At 29.4% G+C, this 26,027-nt stretch overlaps 3 protein-coding genes across 5 annotated transcripts in view; 2 read left to right on the top strand and 1 right to left on the bottom strand.

Moving 5' to 3' along the window:
* The first annotated feature begins 2,004 nt into the window (after positions 1 to 2,004).
* On the top strand, positions 2,005 to 11,080 carry Trhn (Tryptophan hydroxylase neuronal). The gene is made up of 8 exons (XM_962320.3): positions 2,005 to 2,166; positions 4,974 to 5,295; positions 5,525 to 5,690; positions 5,738 to 5,788; positions 9,967 to 10,248; positions 10,301 to 10,427; positions 10,476 to 10,705; positions 10,753 to 11,080. The coding sequence occupies exons 1-8, from the start codon at positions 2,056 to 2,058 to the stop codon at positions 10,997 to 10,999; spliced, it is 1,536 nt and encodes a 511-aa protein (XP_967413.1). The 5' UTR covers positions 2,005 to 2,055; the 3' UTR covers positions 11,000 to 11,080.
* Positions 11,081 to 13,166: 2,086 nt separating this feature from the next.
* Positions 13,167 to 16,815, bottom strand: awd (abnormal wing discs). 2 transcript variants are annotated; one of them, XM_015978618.2, is made up of 3 exons: positions 16,662 to 16,815; positions 13,589 to 13,721; positions 13,167 to 13,546 (listed from the first exon to the last, which is right to left on the bottom strand). In XM_015978618.2, the coding sequence occupies exons 1-3, from the start codon at positions 16,679 to 16,681 to the stop codon at positions 13,211 to 13,213; spliced, it is 489 nt and encodes a 162-aa protein (XP_015834104.1). In that variant the 5' UTR covers positions 16,682 to 16,815; the 3' UTR covers positions 13,167 to 13,210. The 2 variants fall into 2 exon arrangements, with proteins under 2 accessions (XP_015834104.1, XP_967503.4); XM_962410.5 differs by lacking the exon at positions 16,662 to 16,815 and having other exon boundaries at positions 13,589 to 13,888.
* A 3,169-nt stretch (positions 16,816 to 19,984) lies between these two features.
* sxc (super sex combs) overlaps positions 19,985 to 26,027 on the top strand; it is a 34,322-nt gene continuing 28,279 nt past the window's right edge. Inside the window, exons 1-5 of one of the 2 annotated variants that reach the window (XM_008193221.3) lie at positions 19,985 to 20,164; positions 20,428 to 20,545; positions 20,599 to 20,809; positions 24,608 to 24,791; positions 24,856 to 24,924. In XM_008193221.3, the coding sequence (XP_008191443.1) occupies positions 20,515 to 20,545; positions 20,599 to 20,809; positions 24,608 to 24,791; positions 24,856 to 24,924 (495 nt within the window). In that variant the 5' untranslated portion in view covers positions 19,985 to 20,164; positions 20,428 to 20,514. Of the gene's footprint in view, positions 20,165 to 20,275; positions 20,546 to 20,598; positions 20,810 to 24,607; positions 24,792 to 24,855; positions 24,925 to 26,027 lie in introns of those variants that run through there. The other variant, XM_008193220.3, reaches the window with a different exon arrangement.

Genomic DNA, 26,027 nt, shown 5'->3' with positions numbered 1-26,027 from the left:
GTAGACCTGGCGCATCCACCATTTTTTAAATACGTTACATTGAGCCGTTTAATTTTTACCATAACAATTTTTACTTACTTGTTTATATTTTTTTATGCTTTATTGCAAGTTTCTTTCCAAAATCTTTAAGTAGCTGTTTCTGAATACAGCTATTCTTAAAGTGTTTTACAGCCGAATATTCTTCTTTTCTTTAGAAAACAGTAGAGCATAATAAATGTAAAAATTTTTACTCCATTTGTTTAAATAATGAGAAAAATAATAATTTTTGCATTACGTACCACCACTTCCTTACTTTCAAATTTGTAGAACACACGGAATTTTTTTCTCATTCGGCCTTTAAATCTTTGACTTTTTAAAATTTTACTATTAATGCATTTTGTAATTAGGAGGTAAAAACAAATAAATCAAAGTTACACACGTTGTGACCTCAGAATAAAGAATAAACAATTTTTGTCTGTAGACCCGGCGCATCCACCATTTTTTAAATAGGTTACATTGAGCCGTTTAATTTTTACCATAATAATTTTTACTTACTTGTTTATTCTTTTTTATGCTTTATTGAAAGTTTCTTTCCAAAATCTTTAAGTAGCTGTTTCTGAATACAGCTATTCTTAAAGTGTTTTACAGCCGGATATTCTACTTTTCTTTAGAAAACAGTAGAGCATAATAAATTTAAAAATTTTTACTCCATTTGTTTAAATAATGAGAAAAGTAATAATTTTTGCATTACATACCACCACTTCCTTACTTTCAAACTTGTAGAACACACGGAATTTTTTTCTCATTCGGCCTTTAAATCTTTGGCTTTTTAAAATTTTACTATTAATGCATTTTGTAATTAGGAGGTAAAAACAAATAAATCAAAGTTACACACGTTGTGACCTCAGAATAAAGAATAAACAATTTTTGTCTGTAGGCCCGGCGCATCCACCATTTTTTAAATACGTTACATTGAGCCGTTTAATTTTTACCATAACAATTTTTACTTACTTGTTTATATTTTTTTATGCTTTATTGCAAGTTTCTTTCCAAAGTCTTTAAGTAGCTGTTTCTGAATACAGCTATTCTTAAAGCGTTTTACAGCCGGATATTCAACTTTTCTTTATAAAACAGTAGAGCATAAATAAATTTAAAAATTTTTATTTCATTTGTTTAAATAATGAAAAAAATAATAATTTTTGCTTTACATACCGCCACTTATTTACTTTCGAACTTGTAGAACACACGGATTTTTTTCTCATTCGGTCTTTAAATCTTTGGCTTTTTAAAATTTTACTATTAATGCATTTTGTAATTAGGGGGTAAAAACAAATGAACTAAAGTTACACACGTTGTGATCTCAGAATAAAGAATAAACACTTTTTGTTGACCCGGCGCATCCACCATTTTTAACAGGCGTTTAAATAAACGTAAACGTACATGGTTATATATTTATTTTTCTGCTAGTACAATGTTAGTTGTTTTCATGATGAAACATTAAAAGAATTTCCACTTGTTACCATCGAGTTACTATACTAAAACGTGCCTTTCACGAGAGACTGCGGATACAAGAGCAAGTTTATGGTTTATTCAGCAAAGAGGTATAGAATCGTTTCAATTACTCTACTTCAGATTCAGGATACCTCCCACTCTACGTTTTATCAATTTCTCTCCATTTGATAGAACGGGGGAAGCTAATACATATTGAAAGCGCTATATTTCTTTTTAATTCCTCTCGTGTTGCGCAAAGAAAACATAAATAACCTAACACATCGGATAGGCTTCGAGATAATTTAATCCAGCGTCAAGTGCAAAGGTGCATTTGAGACAGAAATTCAATTTTCGGGAATATGGCGCAAATAAACCGATGACCTAGTGACATTTCCACCGAATATTTGACGGTTTTTTGGGGCAAGTGACTTGGAAGAATCTAAAATTGTGCCAAAGAATCGCCATAAACCGTGATTCTGCCAATCAAAGTTAAGGATTCTGCGCCAGTCCTGTTGAGTTTATAAAAGCTGATGCGGGAATCTTAATCGTTACAAACCTGTTGGTCTTTACAAGAATATAGTAAGAATGAGTGGCTCCGGAAAGCCTTTGCTTGGTCTTTGGCTTTACCGAAGCGGCGAAGATTGGAGTTACAAAGAAGATTGTCCTCTTCAAACTGCTGCGACGGGAGCTAATCAGGTTTGACCAATTCCGCTCTCGCTTTGTTCGCACGCAAATATTGGATGCCGCTTAAGTTTTGCTCAATTTTTAGCACAAACAACACTCGCAATTTTTTGAATTTGAAATTGTTGGGCACTTAATAATCAAACACATAACTTGGCTAAGCTACGGGCGAGATGTTTTAGTGTTGGTCCAAATTTTTAGAATAGTGGTTTGTCATTGAGATTGAAAATAAAATAAAAGTACTATCACAAAAATATTGCAAGAAAATTGTTCATGAACAAAAAAAGTTATAAATGTGTACACTTACTATAAAAAAATACTTTTAAGTGGCGAGGAAACAGATTTTACTGAAGATACAAAACGTATTCAATATTTAATATTTTATACGAATATTCGTAATCAGTGTTTTTTGGCAAAAATTTTCAATTAAGTCGAGAATTTCCCTATTTGCGCGATATCAGCACAGATCAGCGAAATGTCCTAACTGAGTCACTTGACCAGCGAACAAAGTTTTTTAATTAATAAATGGCATAATTATTATTGTTTTTACATTTGTTTTAGATTAACGGTTTTAATTTGTAAGCAAGTTTTGTATATTATGCTTAAAGTATTTTTCTAATAAAATCACTCAAATCATCAGAATTAGATAATTTTTTTTTAATTTTATGAAAAATTGTAGTAGTAATTAAGGCTGCCTGAAAAGTTATAATTAACTATAGTGAACGATTAGTTTTTTTGCTGAAAGATTTGTTTGTTAAATGAATATTTTCAAACTTAAAAGTCTGACCTTTTTATTTCCAAAACTAATTTTACTTCAAAACGTTAAATTCAAACTCATTGTCCATTCGTATAATAGTTCTGTAGGTGATGTTTATTTACGTTACTTAAGAATTTAAACAAACTTGTGACTAAAGGCACTAAGGTTTTAAAAATAATGCATAATGCATAATAATATTTAATATTCTACATTTTATATAATAACTCATACCATTTTAATTAATTATGCCACATTAAAAAAAGAAAAAAAAATCTGAATTTTTTTTGAATTGTGTAATTTTAAAAAGATATTTACTTTTTAAAACATTTAATTCGAACTCATGTCATATCAATAATAATTCAAAATAAATAATAATTTACTAAAAATTTTCAATAACCAATATTAAGTTAAGTTAAACGTAGTCATTAATTAATAAAATGCCGCATTAATAAAAGAAAATATTACCAAAGTTTTCCATTGCTGAATGTTCTGTTAGTTGAAATTTTATTCCAAAAACAAATTCTGATTTTTTCGAATTTTGTAATACCAAAAAAAATTATTTTGCTTCAAAACTTAACATTTTAAGACCGACTATACTGAACTAAATATTTGTAGAAATATTTTTTTATAATAGTACTTTAGGTTAATACATTCTACGTTATTCAAGATTTTAAAATTTAAAAATTATAAATAATTTCATTCAAGATAGAAAACGTTTTTACTATTTATTATCTCTATTTTATACAAATATTCGCATAAGCTATTAATTTTTTTTTGATTTGTTTAAATAAATTATAGTAATAAGACCCCATGAAAGTAATTAAGTAAGAAAACACCACAAGTTTTTCAAAATGCTAAACTTTCTATTTATTAAAAAAATATTCTCAACGCATTCAAAGTCAGAATTTTCTTTGAATTTCAAAATTAGAAGTCAATTTCATTTAAAAACACTAAAATAAAATAAAATTTTATTATGTATACAAGCATTTTCTGTTATAGTTCTTTTTCTTTAGTTTGAAATCTGGAATACTTATTTCAGCGATTAAATAACCGTGTGCTTTAAAATAAAAAATGTTAATTTTATTTTCATTCATGTCTTTATTTGAAATTCTGATAAAAGCGTCCATGTTCGTGTTTTTCAATGTCGCCAAATTGCAAAATTTTATTTAACTTAAAAAAAATTCCTATTTATCAAATGTTGCCAAAGATTGGAAGTATTTTACAACAGAAAGTCCTACCAAGTGTTTTTTTTTTACAAAAGCTAAAGTTATACGAACATATTGCATCACCTAAAATTATTTTCAAATAATTATACGACATGTTTTAAAAATGAGTTGCAAGTTAAAATACAAACATGCATTTTTAATTAAATTTAATTATTTATTTTCATGAAAACACGCTTCTTTCAAAAGTTTATTGCACAAAAACTGAAAATCCTAAAGAAGTACCACTTTAAAAAAAAAAGTTTAAGCTGAAAAAATATAATTTTTTTGGCTCACTGCAAACAAAAAGATAAAAAAAATGAAGAAGTTTGTTATAAAGTAATTAATTTAAAAATTTTAAATAAAACACTTTTAATCTAAGAACAGTAACAATTAGGAAATAATAATTTTTAACTATTTAATGGATAATGAACTGTACTGACTCGTTGAATAAAAATGCAATAAAATAATTCAACGTCAGTAACAAGAAAAATTCTTTTTCTACTTTGGTTTCACAAACTGTTCATTGTGAAACCGAAAGTAGATTCACAAAGAGAACTTTTGTGCAACTCCTTTTAGTAAATTTTTAGTAAATTACAGCCATCACTGTAATTTAGTGTCAAGTCATTTGTTGATAAAGCTCGAATAATTAACAAAATTAGGAAATAGTTTGAACAGATTTTGATAAGTTAAACTAAACAGAAACAAACTACAAAAATAGAAAGTAGAAAAAATAATATATTGCACTCGTTTTGTAAGACCTAATTGTAGCACTCCTTCGTCATGCTCCAAAACCATTCGTGCCACAATAGAACGTCTTATAAAACTCGTATAATAATACACTATTATCAATAATTTTCCAGGCGCTAAACGAGGAACCAAAACCGAAAGTCGAGAAAATCTCTGTAATCTTCACCCTAAAAAACCAAGTCGGAGGTCTGGTCCGTGCCCTTCAGGCTTTCCAAGACCTCGGCATCAACGTAAATCACATCGAATCTCGTCCATCGCAACTTGCCGATAATCAGGTCGACTTCTTGGTGGATATTGACACTGATCAGCGTAAATTAGATCAGTTAGGGCGTCTACTCAAACGAGAAGTGCAAACTATGGTCATAGGAACTTATGGAAACGGTGAAGAGAACGAATTCCCTCCTCCTACTCCATTATCGGCAACTACGAGCTTCGGTAAGTGGAGAACTTGGTTGTTGGTATTCATTATTCCGCTTTTAAAACACTCTTGACGGATAGATTTCGGTTCAAGCTAATAAAAGTCGGTTTATTATCATGGCTTTCGCCACAATAACCATTTTACCGGAAACCGGAGTATTATTTTTAGCAATTATAGTGGACATAAAAGAATGATTGTGAAAATTCTATTAACAGTAAGTTTATTGGTGATAAATCGTAATTGTAGATTTTGATGACATGCCTTGGTTTCCGAAGAAAATCTCAGAGCTTGATCAAGCACAAAATGTGCTAATGTATGGAGCTGAGCTTGATGCTGATCATCCAGGGTTTAAAGATCCCGTCTACAGGAAAAGACGAGAACAGTTCTTTAGAATTGCAATGAATTATAAACAGTAAGTGGTTTTTAAAAAGTGTTGTTTTACTGAAATTGCATTTTTAGTGGGCAGCCAATACCGAAGGTTCAGTATACTCCAGAAGAAATAAAAACGTGGTATGTAACTAATTGCTTTATTTTTATATTGTCATTTAATTATTAAGGATTTGTGGGTCAAATTTGTAATTACAAAAATTCTCAAACAATAAATCTTGTTAAATTAAGTCACTCTAATAACAGCCGTGATTCAAGTTAAATAAAACTCCGTCATTTTTAAATCATACTTAGACATTTGAAGAAAAAAATATTAGATCTTTCTCATGATATATTTATGATTGAAAAAACAATAACAGATTTTTCGGTCAGTTTCTGGAGTAATATCTGCGTATAAAACCATCTTTTAACAAGATGTAAACTTTTAAAGTTTTTTGCTAAAAATTAAGATAGGCAATATCTATAGTGAAAAATTTTATTTACAAAAAAAAATTCATAACTCAAAAACTAAAAGTCTTAGAGCAATGTGGTTTGTTCCATTGAATTCAGCGGCTCATTTTCCGTATAAAACCAACTTTTAGCGAGATGTAAACTTTTAAAGTTTTTTGCTAAAAATTAAGATAGGCAATATCTATAGTGGAAAATTTTATCCAACAAAAAAATTCATAACTCAAAAACTAAAAGTCGTAGAGCAATGTGGTTTGTTCCATTGAATTCAGCGGCTCATTTTGCGTATAAAACCATCTTTTAACAAGATGTAAATTTTTAAAGTTTTTTGCTAAAAATTAAGATAGGCAATATCTATAGTGAAAATGTTTATTTACAAAAAAAATTCATAACTCAAAAACTAAAAGTCGTAGAGCGATGCGGTTTGTTCCAATGAATTCAGTGGCTCATTTTGCGTATAAAACCATTTTTTAACAAGATGTAAATTTTTAAAGTTTTTTGCTAAAAATTAAGATTGGCAATATCTATAGTAAAAAATTGTATTTACAAAAAAAATTCATAACTCATAAACTAAAAGTCGTAGAGCGATGCGGTGTGTTCCAATGAATTCAGTGGCTCATTTTGCGTATAAAACCATTTTTTAACAAGATGTAAAATTTTAAAATTTTTTGATAAAAATTAAGATAGGCAATATCTACAGTGAAAAATTTTATTTACAAAAAAAATTCATAACATGAAAACTAAAAGTCGTAGAGCAATGCGGTTTGTTCCAATGAATTCAGCGGCTCATTTTGCGTATAAAACCATCTTTTAACAAGATATAAATTTTTAAAGTTTTTTGCTAAAAATTAAGATATGCAATATTAATAGTCAAAAATTTTATTTACAAAAAAAAAATCATAACTCGAAAACTAAAAATCATAGAGCAATGCGATTTGTTCCAATGAATTCAGCGGCTCATTTTGCTTATGAAACCATCTTTTAACAAGATGTAAATTTTTAAAGTTTTTTGCTAAAAATTAAGATATGCAATATCAATAGTGAAAAATTTTATTTACAAAAAAAAATCATAACTCAAAAACTAAAAGTCTTAGAGCAACGCGGTTTGTTCCATTGAATTCAGCGGCTCATTTTGCGTATAAAACCATTTTTTTTAACAAAATGTAAAATTTTAAAGTTTTTTGCTAAAAATTAAGATAAGCAATATCTGTAGTGAAAAATTTTATTTACCAAAAAAAAATCCATAACTCGGAAATTAAAAGTCGTAGAGCAATGCAGTTTGTTCCATTGAATTCAGCGACTCATTTTGTGTATAAAAACATCTTTTAACAAAATGTAAACTTTTAAAGTTTTTTGATAAAAATTAAGATAGGCAATACCTATAGTGGAAAATTATATTTACAAAAAAAATTTATAACTCGAAAACGGAAAGTCGCAGAGCAATGTGGTTTGTTCCATTGAATGCAGCGGCTCATTTTGCGTATAAGATAACAAACAAATTCCATAATCTAAGGTAAATTTATAGAACATCAAGTGTTAAAGTGTTAAATTCAATCTGTACCAACCCAAGTTTTAACTTTTTATAGAATTCTTATAGACTTTTTGAAGGTTTTAGGATTTGCACATAACTTAACATTTTTAACATTTTCAAGTCGTATAAAGCATGTTTTCTTTTAGTCCATTTACACTTACATTTACAAATAAAAAGTCTCAGTTTTTTTGTATGAAAAATTAAAGAGAATTTAATTCTACCTGAGTTGCCCAATATTTATTAACATTCCTGTAATCGATCTAAGTTTAACAAATTTTGGAATGACTTTTTAAAAAAATTGGAAGTGCACCTACAAATTTTCTTTTTAAAAATCGATAACAATGTCATTTTTATACATTTTAAATCGTATTTGGACGTGTGGAAGAAATAATTTAAAGCTTTCCTTTGATTATTTACAATTAGAGAATAAAATTACAAATTCCCAGAATTTAAGCTTAGGCTTGGGAAGCTTTGATCAATTTTTCCAAATGAAAAGCCGGAGTTTTTATATAAAATTAAAAAATAGTAGTTTATTATGCAAGTAAAGGAAAGTTATTCATTACTGCGAGTGAGGAATCATGAGCACATAATGCCAACTTTTCTTTACGTGTATAATAAAACGTTTTCTGTTACAAGTACATTGAGAAATTTTTGTTAATTTTTTTCACTGACAGAATAAAAAAATCACCAAATGGTAATTAGTAAGGTAACAAAAAATTAAATCAAGTAATGTACCATAGTAACCACTTCTAGAATAAAGGTGTACTACATTAGAGTTCCTTTATTGGGAATATAGGAACTCTATACTACATCTACTCGTATCTATGGAATATGCAGCAACATTAATAATTAAAAATAATTTTGTATCTGTCTGTATTTACATTATTTATACGTAGGTACTTAAATTTAACTAATTTCCAAATATTTAGATGTTTTTAAAAATTTTATCTTTCTTTATCTTTATCTTTCTTTTCATCTCTGTCACTTTTAAATATTTTCATATTTGAACTCGTAAAAAAGAATGGTTATTTTTAGGTTATTTTTTTATATGAAACGTCATGGTAAAAAACACAAATCCCCAGAACACATTTTTTTTATCGAAATAATGAAGAAGAATTTAATTAGGCAATAATTATGCACCAAAGTGTAACCAGCCATTTCATTTCAGTGAGCTCTACGGCCCATTTTACGTAAAATACTGAATTTTACAGCAAAATAAATGTTTTTCCAATTTTTGCGAAATTTTGTCGATTTTCGGTACCAGAAATATTTATCGAGCAATAACTCCAGAACCATTAGAGATAATGCTACGAAGTTGATCATCATTGGAAACTTATTTTCAATATCTATTTTTTTTTTAAAAAAAGATCGTTGTTCTACGACAAGTAGTTTTCGAGAAAACAGCAAACACATGCAAAAATAACTAAAATGAAAAACCCATAATAACTTAAAAATTATTGGGAATTTAGCGATTCTTTCGACGCTGATCGATTCCCCGGATTATTTTACATGAGTTTACATTAAAAGAGTTCCATTGTTTAAATGGTCTTGCTCTAATTGCTGTAAAAAATCAGAACGCGTTTGATGGTAAAAACTCGGAGCCCGGAGCTCCGGGCAACGGTTCCGGCAATAAATCAAACTACTTATTTAAAAAAAAAAATCCTACAAGAACACGGATTGTTTTAGGGCTTATTTTACGTGTTATACTAAATTTTCACACAATTTCATATAGAAATATTTAATTTTTTACAAATATTCATAAAACTAAAAGTTTTAGAACAAAACAGTTTGTTCTAGCAAATTCTACGGTTAGTTTTACGTATTATACCACTTTTCCACGAAATTAAAAAAAATGTATTTTTTGCCTAAAATTTTTTAAATTTGCACCTTCCTTTTCAGAAATTAATAACTTTGTTATCTTTAAACATTTTTAAATTTATAAAAAAAGATGGATCTTTTCGTTGGTGTATTCATAATTGAAAAACTAATCAACAAACACCCAGAATTTAAAGTTAGTTTTAGAAAATTAAATAACAACATAATCAATTTTTATATAAAAGGTAAATTTTTGTTTTCTTCAACGAAATTAATTAAAATTATTTCCAACCGTCTGGATTTTGTTGCAAATGTTGCTTTTGCACCTTCCTGTCCAAAAATCGATGCTTTATTAACTTTAAACATTTTGATTTGTATTTAGGCCCAACATTTTCAACATTTTTTTTACACATTTCGTAAAAAAACGCTTTTTCCAAGTTCAATTAAATCGCGGTTTACTCAAGTCTTTCACACCATAATGCAATTAAGAGTGTAATTACTTATCAAGGGGAACCGTCTTCCGTGAACTTCACAAACTTTACCAGAAGCACGCCTGTCGAGAGTACTTGGAAAATTGGCCTCAGTTGGAAAAATACTGCGGCTATCGAGAGGACAATATCCCACAACTGGAAGACGTAAACGTATTTCTAAAGCGAAAAACGGGCTTTCAACTGCGCCCAGTTGCTGGCTACTTGAGTCCAAGAGATTTTCTCTCTGGCTTAGCTTTCCGTGTCTTTCACTGCACCCAATACATCCGACACTCTTCAGACCCGTTTTACACTCCAGAACCGTAATAATCTTCAAAAATCTGATTTTTCTATCACTATTTGAGCGATTTCCAGAGACTGTTGCCACGAATTATTGGGCCACATGCCTTTGCTTGCGAACCCAAGCTTTGCCCAGTTTTCCCAAGAGTTGGGTTTGGCCTCACTTGGAGCTTCAGAAGAGGATGTTAACAAATTGGCTACAGTTAGATAATTTTGTCTAAATTACAATTTTTTTATGCTTATTTTCCAGTTGTATTTTTTCACGGTTGAGTTTGGTTTGTGTAAACAAGAAGGCGAAATGCGCGTTTATGGTGCAGGTCTTTTAAGTTCAGTTGCAGAACTCCGGCACGCTATTAACACTCCGGAAAAAATAAAACGTTTCGATCCGGACGAAACCGTTAAACAGGAATGCATAATAACGTCGTTTCAGCTTGGTTATTGGTACACTGATTCGTTTGAAGAAGCTAAGGAGAAAATGAGGTGAATTTTTGTTTGGATGGAAACGATTAACATCCAATTTTTTGCAGAACTTTTGCCGAACAAATTCAGCGGCCGTTCGGTCTGCGTTACAATCCGTACACTCAGAGTGTGGAAGTTTTGAGCAATGAGCAGAAAATTACAGCTGTGGTTTCGGAATTACGAGGCGATTTGTGTATTGTAAACAGTGCTTTGAAGAAAATTAGCGCTCGGCACTCGAACTTGGATGTTGATAAAATTGCTAATCTCCTGCAAACTGGACTTGCTACCTCAAATGGCGAAGACAATCAAAAATAATTTAGAATTAAGCAAAGTTATTTGTGGACCAGATTATATGTGAGTAGTTGTTGGCAGTTAATAAATATTCATGATCAAAAACCTATTTTTTATTTACTAACCTTTTACTCCTATTTTTTTTCTTGAATTAATTTTTGTGTTTTTTTTGATTCGTCAAAACCCACAATTGAATTTTAATCATATCTTAAGACACTCCCGACGAATTTTGTATCCCAAAAATTATCTATCTGACTTTTTTTGAGAAGGTAAAAATAAAATAAAATGTATTTTTTATTAAATGCTCATTACATGGTATACCTAACTATTATTAAAATCATTTAAAGATATGTGATAAATTTAAAAGTAAAAAATGTGTTCGTTTCTAAAAATTATCTGCGAAAGCTTATTGAAATTGTACAGATTGTTTAGAATTAAAAAAAAAACTATATGAAATTAGGATTTTTATTCAAAACTTTTATTAATTATTTCGTTAATAAATGTATAATTAAACAAAAAAAATTAGAGCAAGTTTTATAAAAACACGCCAAGTCAAAAAAAAACGGATATTTATTAAAGATACCGTTGCTCTTTTGTTTTGTATGATGTCGAATTTGCAAGTTTTTTTTTTGTAATTTTAATAAAAGATGTAAACATTTTTTTCAATGAGTATTTGTTTAATATTTCAAGAGATGCCGTTTCCGTTTAATAAAGTTAAATAAATAAAAGTACTAGTAGCACTTTTTTTTCGTCCGAATCAAATCAAATCTGTCCTGATTTTTGTAATAGGATTCATGGTTTTTGAGATATTAAACCAGATATGGACGATTTTTTAATTCTTCTCCAAAAATAAAAAAAAAATTGATCTGTTTAAAACGCCTTGTAGCACTTTTAGCTAGTTTAACTATAATTTATTTCTGAGAAAAATTTTTTAGCAGTCTAGTTAAGGCGGTGCAAATAATTTGAAAAAAAACTGTTTAGCCTAATTTTTTTTTACTTATATGCCAATAAAAAAATCATTATAAGGTCACAATAACCAAAAATTTATCACAAAAGTAAGCCAGTTCGACGTAAAATTATCAAGGTATACCCAATCTGTCTTCATTTTTTTTATAGGATACGGACGATTTCAATTTTCTCCCAAAAATTAAACAAAAAAAAATTGATTGGTCTAATAAATCGACTTGTATCACTTTCAACGAGGTTTATTATTTATTTCTGAGCAAAATTTTTTGTCAATCGAGTCAAAATGGTGCAAATAATACAAAAAACAGCTTGATCTAATTAATTTTTATTGTACTTTTGTGTCAATAAAGAAAATCACTAACAGGTCACAATAACTAAAAATTAATTTCAAAAGGATGTCTGTTTGGCGTAAAATTGCCCGACGAATCCAAATCTGTCCTCACTTTTGTTACAGTATTTGTAATGTTGAAGATATTAGACAAAATTTGATCAATTTTTTTTTAATTTTAAAAATAAATACATAGATCTAATCCGAAACGACTTGTAGCCCTTTTAACTAGTTAATTATCTATTTCTGAGTAAACTTTTTTAGAAATCGAGGTCAAAATTATGCAAATAATTCTAATAAAACAACTAAACCAAAATTTAGATTATCTTATGTGTAAATAAATAAATCATCAAAGTTACAATAACCAAAAATTTAGGTTTCAAATTTGTTCATGTGACGCAAAATTGTCCAAAAATTCTAAATCTGTCTTAATTTTTGTCCTACACTTGTAGTTTTTGGTACTATTAGACGAAATACTGTCGATTTTAATTTTTGCATAAGCGCCCTGAAACTATGAAAAAAGCGTATTTTTTGGAAACAAAATTATTCTTTAATTCTTATTATTTCACTTAGTTTTTCGTTAATAATAAAAGTATTAAACATAAAAAAGAATTTTTTATGTAATAGTGTAGGCAACCAGCAATTTGACTCTGCGCGAGTGCCAAACTAACATGCTACTTGTTCAATGGACTACTTTACTTTTATTGAATTTTTATCGATTAATAATGAAATTATTGATTTACATAAATGAACAACAGCTTAATTGACTCAAAAAATTACAGTGCAACTGCAATAATTTTTGTTAACCCATCTGTCGTAAAATTTTCCTAGAAAACAAGTTTGAACCGGAATCAAGTAGCCTAATGTCACCACAAGACAACCAAAAAAAACAAACCATAATTTTCCAAATTTTTTATTCATTTAAATAAAGTGTAACAAGTTCAATCCTCATACACCCACCCCTCATTCGCCGGCTTCCAATTGATCACCTCCTTCTCCGTGAACCACAACCCGATCTCCTTCTTCGCCGATTCCACCGAATCCGACCCGTGGATAATATTCCGCCCAACCTGGATACAAAGGTCACCTCTGATGGTACCTGGGGCACTGTCGGCAGGGTTTGTAGCACCAAGCATCACACGCCCGGTCTTCACCACGTTCAGGCCCTCCCACACCATGGGCACCACCGGCCCGCTGCTCATGTACTTGACCAGGCCGGGGAAGAAGGGCTTCGTGGCCAAATCGGCGTAGTGTTTCTTGAGGAGCTCCTCCGAAGGCTGTGAGGGTTATTGACTTGACACGTGTGCAAAAATACTCACCCAGGTGAACTTGAGGGCCACTAGCTTGAAGCCCTTCGACTCAAACCGCTTGATTATCTTCCCTACAAGGCCTCTTTGGACGCCGTCAGGCTTGACCATAATGAAGGTTCTTTCACGTGCTTCCGCCATGGCTCTTGAAAATAACGAAAAGATTGACAAGATCGTACAGATCATACAACTGGAAGGCGATTCGTCGAAAACCACGCGCGAGAATTTAATTCGGGGGCTATTTTCGGAGGATTGAACGATTGAGACACCGGTTCGACTGTAACCAAATGAGAGCAAGGAGGAGGGAAGAGGAAGAGACAAAGTTAGAAGACGGGCATTTCCTGCGAAGAGCCACATGTCCCTAGAAGTCAGCGCCTAATTCAAAATAATACGATTGAGTGTGTTATCGATCTTTGTACTTGACCTCTTAATTAAGCTTAATTATGCGATAAATTTAGATTCAAGGACAAGGCTGGTGTTTATTTTCAGCATTTGAGTAAATTATAGGGATTGAGTCACAACTTTCCCAAATTTGAGTGATTTACTGGGAATTATTTAAATTGTAAATTAAACTTGTTGACACAATTTGGCCAAAGACAAGTTTTTTTTTTTGTTTTTTGAATGTTTCAGAAATAAGCTACAATACAGGATGTTTCAAGTTTTAATGCCAGTTTAAAAAAAGCCTGTCCAAAAAAATTATATCGCAAACGATATTTTTGACGAGTTTTTAACACACCTCAATTTAATGCTTTAACGTTATCCCAAATTTTTATGATATGAGAGTAAAATGCAAAAAACTACATTAACAATTTTTAAAGTTTCCAAAGTTCCAGCTTTTACTTGAAAAATAGTTAATTCATTTATTAATTTAATTCGCAATTAGATGATCACGTGACCAAATTAACTGAACTAATTTGGTTGGTCCATTTGCGTTGTTAACTTTTAACAACGAATTAAATTATAACAGAGCTTTCTAACGTGAGATCGAAAATAAACTGAATTAGAGCAGGCCGTGCAGAATTTTAGCCACATGTCAAAAACTGACAGATCAGGATTTTTCAAAAACTAATTCCTTGCTTCTGACATAGGGTTTACCATCCAATTAAAAGCTTACAATGTAAAAGGCTATTTTAACAAATGAAAAAAAAATTGGATGAAATCTCTTTAAGAATTTTTTAAACAGTTATTTGCTAACATAGGAACAGTATTTCTGGACATTTCTTGGGTCTCCTCCACTGTCTTTTATAACACAATTTTTTAATAAAAAATGTGACTAAAATTACACTTCTTTTTCAAAGCTTGCTATAATTCAGTACATTTTCGATCTCATGGTAGAAACCGGCCCTAAGTTTATTAAATTAATTTAATATTTATGACCGATTTATAGAAAGCTCAAATAATGTTAACTGCGCTGTCAAAAGTTTATGGTCCAATAAAATTTGTTTAATTTGATCATTAATTTAAGCCGCAATTAAATGCGTGATTAATTGATTACATGACCAAAATGAACCAATTTGATTGGTACATTCTCATTGTTAAATTTTAACAGCGCAATTAACTTTAGTTAAGCTTTCTATAAAACGGCCCTTAGTGTTGTAATTATATTAAATTTTGTTTTATTTAAGTATTACTAAATTTTATATAATAACTCTTTAGTTTTTTATTGTATTTTTTGTTATTCGTTATTTAGATACATTTGTTGCAAACAGATTATTTGTAGTTTTTATTATTTTTCCGATTTTTGTTTTCAACAAGTAATTTTAAGGAGCGGTTTAAAGAAGCGACATTAATTTAATCCGCAATTAAGTGTTTGGTTAATTGCCCACGTGACCAAACTGAACTAATTTAATTGGTTTATTGGAAATTGTTAAATTTTAACAGCACAATTAACTTTAGTCAAGCTTTCTTTAAACCAGCCCTTAGTGTAATTTTATTAAACTTTATTTTATTTAAGTGATATAATAATTCTTTAGTTTTTTTGCTGTAGTTTTTGTTATTTCTTATTTAAATACATTTGTTGCAAACAGATTATTTGCAGTTTTTATTATTTTTTCGATTACTGTTTTCAGTTTATAGAAGCGACATAAATTTAATCCACAATTAAATGTATTAATTAATTAAATTAAATAACAAGTGAATAAACATAATTTAATAAAGCTCCCAGGCCATTATTTCATAAATGTTGATAAGTTTAAAATAATTTTTTATCTTCTTAATTGCTCTGAGCTAAAAAATATGTACTTATTAAGTTTAAACTTTCTTCTTTAAAGTGGTGAAAGTCCTCCTGTTTTAGGATTCTTAATTTTAATATAATAAATTTCGAAATAGCTTGTTTTTGTGAAAAAAAAAAACAAACTGTTTTAAAAATTAATAAAAATCGATCGAAATCTAAAAATACCTATATAGTGTTCTATTTAAAAAAAACATAATTTTGTATTGTAGCTAAATTGAAAAGCACTCTGTATACTTAAAAATATTTTTTGTAAAAAAGTCTTCCTGTTTTAGGATTCGTAATTTTAATATAATAAATTTCAAAAAAACTTGTTTTTGAAAAAAAAAACAAATAGTTTCAAAAATTAATAAAAATCGATCGAATTCCAAAAATACCTATATAGTGTTCTATTTAAAAAAAAAAATAATTTTGTATTGTAGTTAAATTGGAAAGCACTCAGTATACTTGAAAATATTTTTTGTAAAAAAAAGATTATTTTTCTTATAGTGGACACCCGGTATGTCACTAAAAAGTCGCGCCAAATTTAAAACGCTTGACTGATCTTTGTACTTGACCTGATTGGATTAAACTACTGTTTTAGCAACAAACTGAGATTCAGGGACAAGGTTGTTGTTTATACGGCATTTTAGTGCAAATTATAGTAATTATTAGGTAACCACCACTCTTTCGAGTTTGAGTGATTTACTGAGGAAATTTAGGCAAAGAAGATTGATAATAAATTTCGAATAAATATTTATTTTTTATGATAAAATTTGCAAAAGGTTAAGTGTTGTGTTTACGAAATGGTTATTTTAAGTTATTTATGTGTGGAATAGGGTGCGAGGCACACCAGCAATTATTTATGGTGCTTACCTTGCTACATAAGCTGCCATTTCTTTGTACTATGTTATTCACATGTAAACATATTCTCTATTTGTTACTACAATAAATAATATCAGGCTTCGCGTCTGTTATGACCTTAAATAGCAAACCAAAGTACGTACGATAATTTTTTAACAGTTATTATTGCATTTAGAATTTTGTTATTTCTTGATAAGATTATTTTTCTGCTGGTGGATCATGTGTGTTTCACGATGGTGTCTTAAACAGAGAGAGGCTAATTTTATTATTTTTTATTGGATGAGTTATTTTTATTAGCGACAAATAAAGCTTTGTGCGCTCCAGATAATTATATTGTACTCTGGGTGGAGCCGGAGTTGTACCGAGTAACCGAGTGTTCATAAAAATGAAAGAAAAAAACAAAGAACATGAAAATAAAACCTTCAGCGGCGCTATTATTTTTATAACAAGAATTTGGACTAATAAAAAAATTACTGAAATTTTTGAGTATATGTTTATAATAATAATAATAATAATTTATTATCAATTTTTGCAAGTACTTTTTGCCAAATAACAAGGCTGAATAATTTATGTAAATAAACCTAAATATTTTTTAATCAACGCCTTACGAAATATTAAACAAAAATTACGAAAAAGTCACAATTTATAATTAATTTTTTTTTTTGAAAAAATAGTCTAAATGAAAAATGAACTAAAATATAACACAAAAAAAACACCGCGTCATCGTCATCTTAATTAACTAAATAAATGCATGTAATTTTAATTGTACTGTTATTTTAAATATATTTTAAATTAAAATGTCTATTTTATTTCGGTTTATTTTAGACGGAAAAATAATCACGGAAAAAATAACACAATTTTTGACGCATTTCGGCCATCATTTGGCTATTACTAGTAGAATAAAAAACAAACACAAAAAACCGTAGAATAAACTTTGACTCAAATTAAATTGCGTTTTCATCTAATAAAAAAGCATCATCAGCGCATAATTTCTTAAAAATAGATTTTTGAGTTATTTTGGTGATTTTTTGACTTACATTTAACCAAATTTTACTAACAATTTCTATAGAAAATAACGCAAAATTGTTTATAAAAATTAAGGGATATCTTGAGACAATCAAAGAGGTTGAGAGAAAATCTGGTGTACAAAGTTTGGGGTGCGGTTTACAACTCGATATAACATAAAAATAACAAAATAAAACTGCGTTTTTATCCAAACAACGAGCTGAGACCCTGATTTTTTGGTTTATTTTTACCGGAATTTTGCTGAACTTTTGCGTTTCTCGCTAAAAAACGCTGGAAAATAAACAAGAAGATTGCATTTTTTGAATCAATTTTAAAGCGAAATTTTTGAGTTAATTTTTTGAAAAATTTTGTAAAATAACTAAATTTCTCGATTATAAATGTGCTAATAATATATCACAAAAACTGGAAAATATGACTCAAAAAATCGTAAAACACACTTTGACTCAAATTAAATTGCGTTTTCATCTAATAAAAAAGCATCATCAGCGCATAATTTCTTAAAAATAGATTTTTTAGTTGTTTTGGTAATTTTTCGACTTACATTTAATCAAATTTTGCTAATAGTTATAGAAGAAATCACGCGAAATTGTTTAAAAAATTAAAGGAAATCTTGAGGAAATCAAAAGGAATCAGAGAAAATCTGGTGTTCAAAATTTGGGGTGCGGTTTACCACTCGATATAATACAAAAATAACAAAATAAACAAAATAAAACTGCGTTTTTATCCAAACAACGAGCTTAAACCCTAATTTTTTTGGTTAATTTTTACCGGAATTTTTTTAAACTGTTCCGTTTCTCGCAAAAGACGCTGGAAAATAAACAAAAACACCGCATTTTTTGGCTCAATTTAAAAGTGATGTTCTTAAGCTTATTTTTTGAAAAATTTCGTAAAATACCTAAATTTTTTGATTATAAATGTGCTAAAATAACACAAAAACTGGAAAATAATGTAATCTTCAAAAGCTTGGATCCTCAAAAAATTATTTTTTGAATCAATTTCTTCATTTTTTGGAAGATTTTTGACAAAATTAGGGTTAACTAAAACTAAGTTTAAAAACTTGACAAACCAAACTTAAACTTTGGTTTGGTTAATTTTCACGCCAAGAATATCCAACAAGAAGTAACATTAGAGTGTTCGTCAAAAAAAAATCCTTAAAAAAAGTAAAAAAAAACACGCAGTTGTGGCTTAGTTTGGCAATCTTTTAGATTGTTTTATCTAAAGTTGTGTGAAATAATTACGTTTCTAGATAAAAAAAACGTAATAATATAACGCAAAGAACAAAAAAATAATTTCAACTTTGACCTAAATTACTCAATTTTGTGACAAAATTTCGATATCATGTCGCAAAAATGGTTTTTTAAAGTAATTAGGGAGTTTTTGGCTTGAAAAGAAAAAAAATAACGTAATTTTTCAGTCATTATCATTATTTATTAATGTTCAGCAATTTTGATTGTCTAATATACTACAGAGTAATTCAAAAAAGTCGGAAATACTTTCAAAGAAATTTAGATTAAAAACAAACTGAATTAAAAAAAATTCTATGACAAAAAATTGTTAGAGCCCTTTTTCACGAGATATAGCTCTTCTAAGTTAAATTTTTAAGTTAAGTTTTTGCTGCTTTAGATCGTATGTTTTTAGCTTTAGTTAGCAGAAACGACAGCTCTTGGAACATTAAACAAATACATATTGAAAAAATCAACAATTAATGTTTCATGATGTACAAAAGAAATAAAAAACTTGCAAATTTGACAATAAATTAAATTCGACGTCATAGGAAACAAAAGAACAAAAAATATATCAAAATTGTTTGAAAAAAAAATCTGACTTAATTTTTGTCTTTTAACACCATATGAGAGATGGTCTGTCACTTTTGAATTACCCTGTATTTTTAAGTACTAATATGTATAACGCAAAAACAGTAAAAAAATGTTGTCTTTACCACAACGTGGTGATTTTCTAAAAAAAAAAACACAAAAAAATTAAACAGTCATTAATGGCTTTTTGAATTGTTAACAATTGCTAACAATTACGGCAAAAAATACACAATTCCGCAATCTCTTAATCTAATTATTAAAAAAATTGTTATTATTATTTTCGGTTTGTTAGATTTTGTATTTGGGTAACCCTGTGCTTTCCCTTGCCTGAATTTTGCTAGTAATTAAATTTTCCCACATTGGAGTTTGATTTTATTGACAAATATTTGAAGTAATATTTAATGTGTCACTTATTGTCGCAATTTGAAATTCGCATTTGCAAAATCAAAATTTGCGCCATTTAGTGATTTCCCCGCATTCGGGCGTTTTCGTGCCATTCAAGGCCTACCGATCGCACCTCATCGGGCGTGAAATTGATAAGACGCCTTGTGGTTTTTTTGTGCTCCGAAGCTCGTCACAGCCCGGGAATAGTGCAAATGGTCCCATCTGGTAAATCCCATTGAATCGCAAAAAATCGTCGTGGGCCCCTTCGCACCCATTGACGACCAAATCCAGGTAAATAACGGACCATGGAATGGAAATTTCCACTCGCTTCCACCAATCACACGCCAGCTCCAGCAGCTCAAAGACCAATCAGGTCGCAGCTGCGCTTTGACCACAGTTCTTCAGTTGTCTCTCTTCAGTGGCGGCCATTTGAGGCCATCAGAGAATCGATTGTTGTAATTTAGAGCGTTTTTTGGTGAAAAACTGTGGTGAAAGTGTGCAGAAATAGGTCAGATAGGGTTTATGTTGGTGTAACGGCGTGCTTTACCATGCAGGACCAGATTGTGGTCGATGGTCAGAACCATCTCAGTTCTGGAACAAACAGCGGGTTGCCCATCACCGGTAGTCCCATTGTCTTAAAGATGAATGATGTTCCGCAGCTTTCGTCCGTTGGTGAGTCTTTGTGATGGTGAAATTGGCAATTGTTTACGTATTTTGTGTGTTAGGGCTTCTTGAACTTGCCCATCGTGAGTACCAAGCTGGGGATTATGAAAATGCAGAGAGGCACTGTATGCAGTTGTGGAGACAGGATCAGACCAATACGGGGGTTTTACTGCTTTTGTCAAGCATACATTTCCAGTGCAGGCGTTTAGACAAATCCGCACATTTCAGCACTTTGGCAATCAAACAAAATCCACTCCTCGCCGAAGCTTACAGGTATTTTTCATTGTTTTGGCTTATTCCATGAGTGTTCTACAGTTTTTTCTAAATCTAAAAACCTATAAGAGGTTTCTGAATGATTTGTTCACTGTAGAAAGTTAGCGAAGTTGGTGTCCTCTAGCGGACTTTTCGCAACTACAGAAATACAGGGGTGGCTTTAAAAATTGTGTAAAAATTTGAAGAGGTGATAGTGGGGGGGAGAAAAATGTGAAAATAACTAAAATTTGCATTCTCTAAGATCCCTGATATCGTCTAAGTTTGGAAAAATGCTGAAACAGGTCAATTTTGTATTAAAGGGGGACCAAGTTTTATTTTTTAGAGTTCTTTCTTTAAAGTTATTTGCACCCCTCTAGTGCTCAGAGCCACCCCTTCAAGAAATTTCAATTGCCACAGGGGTCGAGTGACGCAGCTGCTTTCATACTCTATTCAACTATGTTTTTTTTTCAATTTTGATCGATTTATTTTTTTGAGAATTACGGGAATTGTTTTAGGATTATAGAAATCTCGTTTAACGACTGTTTAAAATTTTGAACGTTTTTTGGTTTGGATTATGAAAGAAATGGTACGTTATCTGTGCTAGTGTGTTTACTTTTTAAAATAAACAAAACAACTGCCATTTAAGTTTTAGTTGAATAAACGCTTAGAAAATGTAAATTTTTGGTCATTTTCGATCAAATTTTGATTTTTTTTGGGTTTTTATCCTAGAACTTGCAAAAAATGTCTTCTTTGACTTTGTCTTCTTTTTCGTTTTAGTTTAATAAAAATAAAAAAGAAATCCTAATGTTTGATCTAAAAACGTGTTTAAATCCTCGAAACTTGTAATTTTTGACATAATTGTGTGATTTATTGACTTACTTTTTAAGAAATTTTGCACATAATTGAGTTTTTGCTATATAAACGCTTAGAAAATAAATGTATATTTTTGGTCAATTTTGACCAAAGTTGGTGATTTTTTCATTTTAGTTTAATAAAAATAGAAAGGAAGACCTAATGTTTGGTTTAAAAACGTGTTTAAATCCTCGAAACTTGTATTTTTTGCCATAATTGTGTGATTTATTGACTTACTTTTTAATTTTTAATAAATTTTGCACAATAATTGAATTTTTGCTGAATAAAGGCTTAGAAAAAGTAAATTTTTGGTAAATTTTGACCAAAGTTGGTGATTTCCTCGTTTTAGTTTAATAAAAATAGAAAGGAAAACTTAATGTTTGGTCTAAAACTTGTTTAAATCCTCTAAACTTGCAAGAATAATGTAATTTTTGACATAATTCTGTGATTTATTTATTGGCTTTTTAAGAAATTTTTGCACAATAATTGAGTTTTTTGCAAAATAAACGCTTAGAAAAGGTAAATTTTTGGTCAGTTTCGACCAAAGTTGATGATTTTTTCGTTTTACTTTAATAAAAATAGAAAGGAAAACCTAATGTTTGGTCCAAAACGTGTTTAAATCCTCGAAACTTGTAAAAATAATGTAATTTTTGACATAATTCTGTGATTTATTGGCTTACTTTTTAAGAAATTTTGCACAATAATTGAATTTTTGCTGAATAAAGGCTTAGAAAAAGTAAATTTTTGGTCAATTTTAACCAAATTGGTGATTTCCTCGTTTTAGTTTAATAAAAATAGAAAGGAAAACCTAATGTTTGGTCTAAAACGTGTTTAACTCTTCGAAACTTGCAAAATTAATGTACTTTTTGACATAATTCTGTGATTTATTGGCTTACTTTTTAAGAAATTTTGCACAATAATTGAGTTTTTGCTAAATAGACGCTTAGAAAAGGTAAATTTTTGGTCATTTTCGATCAAAGTTGGTGATTTTTTCGTTTTAGTTTAATAAAAATAGAAAGGAAAATCTAATGTTTGGTCCAAAACGTGTTTAAATTCTCGAAACTTGCAAAAATAATGTAATTTGTGACATAATTCTGTGATTTACTGGCTTACTTTATCAGAAATTTTGCACATAATTGAACAAAGGCTTGGGAAAAAAATTTTTTTGTCAATTTTGACCAAAGTTGGTGATTTTTTTGTTTTAGTTTAATAAAAATAGAAAGAAAAACCTAATGTTTAGTCTAAAACGAGTGTAAATCCTCGAAACTTGCAAAAATAATGTAATTTTTGACATAATTCTCTGATTTATTGGCTTACTTTTTAAGAAATTTTGCACAATAATTGAGTTTTTGCTAAATAAACGCGTAGAAAAAGTAATTTTTTGGTCAATTTTGACCAAATATGGTGTTTTTTCGTTTTAGTTTAATAAAAATAGAAAGGAAAACCTAATGTTTCAATTTTTATTTTTATTTAGTTTCTCAATTTTTCATTTTCAGGCGGTATGAACTACTTTTGTACCTGATTTTGACAATGATAATTAAAAAAAATCGGATAATGCATATGGTTATACTGTAGCTCAAAAACTAGTAATCACACAGAAATCAGGCAATCAGGGCTTGATATTAAAACACTTCATACTTTTCTCGGTTCATGTGAATTTTTTTGGAATTTCTGTACAATTTTCTATCATTAAAATCCATTATGTTACTTATTGTTTCTTAAAATACTTAAAATAACTGGCGCTATTCTGAAAAAACAATTAAAATAAGTACTGAAGATTTCATCTAACTTTTCTTAAAAATAAATGTTTTATTATGAAAATAAAGACCTAATCTATTTTTCTGAATTTTAAATTTTAATATCGAAAATCGTTAAAGTCTGATACATAATTCAAAACTGACAAACATGTGTCACATTTTGCATTTTGTCGTTTCTCTGATTTTGTGTAACATGAACTAATACTTTTTGTGATTATCTTTTTCTTTTAATTAATGATGGGTTTTCATCGTTCAAAATTTGTTACTTGTAATTACACAGATTTTTTAAAAAATTTTTAAAAAGTCTTTTTTGTGATCTATTCCTTTTTATAAATGTACAAATGCCATTTTGACGTTGTTTAAAGGTTTGAAACGGCTGTTCTCTTAGCTCTTCTAATCAGTTTTTTCAAATAGTAAAGAGAAACCAAGAAAAGCAGTAAATACAGAAAGCTACGGATCAAAAATCTGTACAAGTTTTCTCTAATCTTGTCATAGATAAAAGTCGCAGTAAATAATATTTCAAGTAGTAAACATTTTAATATCATATCGTGTTAAACTTCTTGCTAAGTTTCTTATAAATTTTTTGTTTTAAAATTTGAGGAAACAACCTGTATTTACGTAATAAATAGATCATAAAAAATTAAATAATTCAAAGTTTTAAAGCGAGTCAAAACTTCTAAGTAAGTATATCAAGTTAGTTGATGTTTATAACTTATAAGTTATAACAGAAGAAGAAATGTACTCTTGCTGCCAACGGTATGAACGTTGGTTTTTTGTTCAGTCTTATCTGATGCTGAAGTTAACGAATAAAATGGAATTGCTAAAGTTTCCTGCTGCTTTGTTCATATTTAGTTTAACAATTGTTTAAAGTGGCTTCGTGGATAAGAATTTTTTGCGATTTTGTAAGCTATGTATTAAGGAATGTGAATAATTTTTGGAATATTTTAATACAGTACATTAAACTTGGGACATACTTTTCATCACTTTCGTGTTGTAGAAAGTAAATTCATTATTCACAATATGAATTAAAAATTGGTTGCTTCAGAGTTCGTAATTTTGAGTATTCAATGGCCAAGTTAAATAATTTTGTAGTAGTTATTTTTAAACCGAACTTGTTTACATAGTTTTATAACTTCACGTCTCTGTCATTTTGTAGTAAATTACATTGCAGCAGGAAACAGTTTTACTTAGAAAACGTTTTCGATTCCAGTAATTTGGGCAACGTGTACAAAGAAAGAAGTCAGCTGCAAGAAGCACTCGATAATTATCGACATGCAGTGCGTCTTAAACCAGATTTTATTGATGGATACATCAACTTAGCTGCAGCTCTTGTTGCTGCAGGAGATATGGAGCAAGCAGTTCAAGCATACATTACCGCATTGCAGTACAATCCAGTAAGTACATAATACATTCCAAGCGATATTTGCCTAAATTGTGCATATTATTCTCTCCTCACAGGATCTCTACTGTGTTCGTAGCGATTTGGGTAACCTCCTAAAAGCATTAGGTCGTTTAGACGAGGCCAAGGTATGTTCAATTATCATCATGATGTGTTTTATTTATTTCAGAATACTATTTCCATCTACTCCAATTTATTTCAATCTCCAAAATTAAAAAATTGAGTAAAATACAAATTTTACAAGGCATAATATAAAAAACCCAGGCTGATATTTTCCCAAGTGCGCATTGCGTAGAGTTTCACCTTGTGCGTCTTACTAATGTGTTAAATTTTTACACCAAGAGTGAAAAATTAGCACATAGCATTTGCGTAATTCCATTTGAAACACACCGTTTTATGAGTAGTTTTGGCTACTAGCGATTTTTCTGGCCTGAGATGAATGCGTTATCAGTGCAAGCTTGCGAAGATTTTTTTTAATTATGTTTTTATCACACTTGAACAGTTTGTTACTTTTGACGCAGTCATTTTATTTTTCTCTAAATTCTGAGACAGTTATTAGTTTTGAAGGTAAAAATCGTCAATTGTTTATTTAAAAACTAATAACTGTCGAATTTTCAGGTGCCCTGCGTAGATTTTTTTCAGTTGTTCTTCCTATTTTTTCTTTTGTTTATTCAGTCATTGTAACAGAAAATATCAGCCTAAAACAAAATATAAAAAATGGATATGAATTATAAAAAGTAAAGCAGCTTATCTGTAGATACTGCAATCATTTCAATTGAACAACAACCTATTATTAGTCACTTCCACGCAATTATTTTTAATTAAAGTTCAGTTTCATTTTTTAAAGTCATGAATGTTTTATTTTTAGGTAATTATTAAATTCCAATACAGTTTAATCTACAGATTTTTCGTTTATATATTTCTCCAGATATATGTAAATTTGAAATGTGTTGTAATACCCTGTATAATTTAACTGTACAGAATGTCTCTTCTGAGTTTTTTTCAGTCAATATCTTTGTTATTAATAATCAGCAAAATACATGTTGTTAATTCAAATAGCCAACGGTTTTAACGAAAAAATACAAAAATACCTTTTTTTTTAATTGTAAATACTACAGTTTTATTTACAGAGATATTTTTATTGAAACAAAAAGGTAAGTCAAAATGTATGTAAAAAAGTGTTACAAAGATCATTGCTAGTTCAAGAATTTTAAACAAGAAGTGGCTGTTT

This window comes from Tribolium castaneum, chromosome 1 (assembly GCF_031307605.1).
Source record: "Tribolium castaneum strain GA2 chromosome 1, icTriCast1.1, whole genome shotgun sequence".
In the NCBI taxonomy this organism is placed as follows: domain Eukaryota; kingdom Metazoa; phylum Arthropoda; class Insecta; order Coleoptera; family Tenebrionidae; genus Tribolium; species Tribolium castaneum.
This window is presented reverse-complemented; position numbering and strand designations above follow the sequence as displayed.